The 4,123-nt window shown below is 36.8% G+C and overlaps 1 protein-coding gene across 1 annotated transcript in view; it reads left to right on the forward strand.

The window, feature by feature from the left end:
* The first annotated feature begins 1,760 nt into the window (after nt 1–1,760).
* The window catches only part of IL23R (interleukin 23 receptor), a 68,835-nt gene continuing 66,472 nt past the window's right edge, over nt 1,761–4,123 (forward strand). The window contains exons 1-2 of the mRNA XM_005868041.2: nt 1,761–1,817; nt 2,882–2,984. Of these exons, the coding sequence (XP_005868103.1) occupies nt 2,915–2,984 (70 nt within the window). The 5' untranslated portion in view covers nt 1,761–1,817; nt 2,882–2,914. The remainder of the gene's footprint in view (nt 1,818–2,881; nt 2,985–4,123) is intronic.

Here is a 4,123-nt window from a genome sequence, read left to right on the forward strand (position 1 = left end):
TCTATATTACTTGCAAATTTTGTTCTTGTGAAATGTTTTCCTACACACGCTCCTTCACAGGCTGGATAATTGTTACAAATCATTAAAACCCAGTTGGTAGTCATTTCTTCTGTGTGGGCTTTAAAAATAGTAATCTTATTTGTTGTATATTCCAGTGGTTCTCAACTCTAACTGCTCATCCTATCACCTGGGAGAGGAGGGCTTTAAAAAATGTCAATGCCCAGCCTCTACCCACAGAAATTCAGACTGCATTATCGAGAATGAATCTAAGCATAGCAATCAGTTAAGTCTTCCTCTAGAGCAGCGGTTCTCAACCTGTGGGTCGCGACCCCTTTGGCGGTCGAATGACCCTTTCACAGGGGTCGCCTAAGACCATCCTGCATATCAGATGTTTACATTACGATTCATAACAGTAGCAACATTACAGCTATGAAGTAGCAATGAAAATAATTTTATGGTTGGGTCACAACATGAGGAACTGTATTTAAAGGGCCAGAAGGTTGAGAACCACTGCTCTAGAGTATTCTAATGTGTGAGTTACTAAAGATACAAAAATTAAAAAGACAGTGTGGAGTTTCTGACTTCAAGAAGTTTGCAGTAGAGGAAACAAGTAAAATTAATCACATTTACAAATAGAAAGAAGTGTATTAAAGTGAAAGGATGTGCATGTAGAACAAATAGAGGAGGCAGGAAGAAAAGGCATGCCAGGAAAGCCCCCCAGTGAGGCCTACTATAAGCCAAGCAAATATTTGGTAAAATTTTGTATTAGCTTGTAGAATCCTGCTAAACTGTGAACCATAGTTTAAAGCAACTGATCTGTAATTTAATCACTGTACACAATACAACACAGGAACTGTTTTATAATCAATAACCATTATACTTTTAATGCCCAGAACAATACCTGGCACAAAGTACTACTAAAAAATGCTTGTTAAATAAGTTAATGGTCTGGAATATTATGCAGCAGTGAAAAAGAAGGATCTCTTACCCTTTGAGACAGCAGGGAGGGACCTGGAGAGTATTATGCTAAGTGAAATAAGCCAGTCAGAGAAAGACAAGTATCACATGATCTCACTCATATGTGGAATCTAATGAACAAAATAAACTGATCAACAAAATTGATTCAGAGACATAGAAGCATAGAACAGACTGAAAAATCTCAGAGGGAAGGCAGGGGAGGGTGGGTGGGTGGGAAGTGATCAACCGAAGAACTTGTATGCATATATATATATATACATATATGCATATATACATATGCATAACCCATGGACACAGACAATAGGGTGGTGAAGGCCTGTGGTGGGGTTGGGGGCAGGCTAGAAGGAGTCAATGGGGGAAAAGGAGAGCATATGTAATACTTTCAACAATAAATATTAAAACAATAAATTAATGGTCAACAGTAGCATTTAAAATTTTTCTTAAGAAACAAATTTATAATTAATATCAATGTTGCAAATTAAAACTAAGCATCATGTGTTTGGTGTCAGAGATTTTGACAGAGCATGTATATGTGTTCTACTGTTTGGATGAGATAGGTAATTCTAAATTAAGCTGAGAAAACAAAAAGTACTGACAGAGCAGTTCACTTTCAGTAATCTGGGTTTTCCCAAACAGTGACATGAGAGCCAGTCATTTTGAATTGGACAGTTTGAGTTCCTCTTCAAGAATCTGAAATGTAGGTCAGGGCTTTGCTGACATTTCCACTTGCTTCATCGCTGAGAACCTGAAGTGATCACTGACAGGCAGGCGGTGGGGAAAGAAGACGTGACGCTGGCCTGGCCCTGAGGTGGAATTATGTGCTTCAAACGGACTGAAAGGTAAAGAGAAAATGAGCATCCAAATACTTAAAAACAGCTCTATTTCCTGTTGGAAATACATGGGCAAAGTTATTTTCTCTTATAAGTTCTTGTGGTATTTTATACAGTGAATGATACGGATGATAGTCGAATCTATAATATTGTCTGACATCACATCACCTTAGTATTTATTGTGCATAGTCTAGTAGGTGAGTGGTTAACTTCTGAAATATTTTAGGGCTTGTTTTCACTATTATTTATAAGGATAACACCTACTATTGTTAACAACTTACGAAAGGGATCCCTATTTCATGAGTCATGAGAACCCCAGTTTTTAAAAATGTTATCAGATATTTTATGCTATTTGATGAGTTATGAACTTTGTTTTGTTGTTGTATATTAAAGGCTCATGGTTTAACTAAACAAATAAAAAAGTGAATAATGTTGATTATTGAATAACTGAATTATTAATAATGTAAGAAACTGATTACCTGAGTAATGTAATTCCAGTGGTAAACTCATGGCAATTTCTATATTATGCTTCTTTTGAGCTCTCCAGAGATGAGTGAGCTTTCTGTAAATTTAACTGGTGACAACACATATGCATTTGTCTCACTTCATCTTTCTTCATTTTAAATGCCTTTTTTTCTGGAGATTATGAAATTTTTGTTTTTTTCTAAGTTTTAATCATCAAATACTGATATTCTTGGAGCTTGATAGATGCATAACTTGGTCAGGAGAAAAGTTCATCATCAGGATTTAGAGCAGAAGGAGATTTATGAAGAGAGAGACCAGATAAGAGGAACCGGATTATATCCAGGGTCAAAAGGTCCTACTGAGCTAATTCATAGTTATTTTTGAAGGGTGTTAAATGGCATTCTTTTGCTTTACTCCATATTATACCTCTTCACACACTAGTGACTTTTTACCATTTCCTTCCTTTCTTTCTTCCATCCCTCCTTTCTCCATCTCTCCTTTCTTCCTTAGCAGAGGTTCTCATCAAAGATAATAATAATTGCTAGGAAAAAAATGTGATGCCTTTTATTCTTTTATTAAAATTTAAACTTTTTTGTATTTTTCTCTAGAGGGGAACAAGGAGCTTTTCCCTGCTTTCAGACATGAATCAGGTCACATTTCAGTGGGATGTGGTAATAGCTCTTTACATATTCTTCAACTGGTGTCATGGAGGTATAGTATTTTGAATACCTATTGTTACCTTTTATTCAAATAAAGTATTGAATGTCTAATATTTTCAAGGTATCATGTATGGTAGGATTTCTGAAGAACCAAGTTATTATATTGAGAAAAATGATATGAGCATAAGAATTATGTGGAATGAAATAAAAAAGACTCCCTCCTTCCTAAGGCAGGATTCCTTTCTCAAGTACGTATCCCTAACGGAACCACCTTTAACTCCTATATAAACATTCCTGATAAGGAGCTTATTACTTTGAGTTGGCATGTTCTATCTCTGAACTATTATAACTGTTCTATGAAAATCCATCAAACATTTTGAATTTAATTCAATTCCACAGACCATTTGTTGAGGGTTATTCTGTGTCAGGCACACTGTGCTAAGCCTTTTATCCCTCACAACAACAACTCTGCAGCAGTATTGAGTGCTATTATTATTCCCTTCCTACAGTTCACACACACGTCTGGCACTAGGACAGACACAAGCAGTTTGGAGGAATCCAGGCAGGGGATCCTCAGAAGTTCAGACAGGACAGCCATTTGCATTTAGGAGTTTCTATTGGAGGCAATGGTATTCTGGGGACGCATGGCAAGGACTCATTTACTGGGTGACAAAGCAACACCAAGGCAGGGTTCTAGGCCTTGAAGAAAACTTTCTAGATGGTACAAGTTACTCAGAGTAGTGGCAAGTGCAAAACTGTGTTCTACAGGCTGGGACACAATTATATTGGAGATATAGAGGCAGCCTCCTCATCAGAACTAGAATCCCTCCAGCAGGATATTGGACCCTTCCAGAGTCAGACCAACACTATCCAAGAAGATTTGGGGGAAATAAGGCACCAGTTGCTTTTTCTGGCTTCTTGGAAAATGATAAGTAGGACTTCTGTTTATCATTCAAGTGATTAATACAGAGTATAGAGAAATAAGATAGGTCCCTGGGATGTGGCATTAGAGACCTTTTAGCTGTCCATCAGATATTATTTTATATACTAGTGTCCTGGTGCACATTGAAAGGAAATTAATTAGAAGAAATATTTTACTATTGCTATTCACCCTTTCTCTATAATAAAAGTGTCAACCAAATTCACGATCAACAATGACAGATCAAAACACACGTGTGCAATTGATGCCAG

Source organism: Myotis brandtii, unplaced genomic scaffold (assembly GCF_000412655.1).
Source record: "Myotis brandtii unplaced genomic scaffold, ASM41265v1 scaffold26, whole genome shotgun sequence".
Lineage (NCBI taxonomy): Eukaryota > Metazoa > Chordata > Mammalia > Chiroptera > Vespertilionidae > Myotis > Myotis brandtii.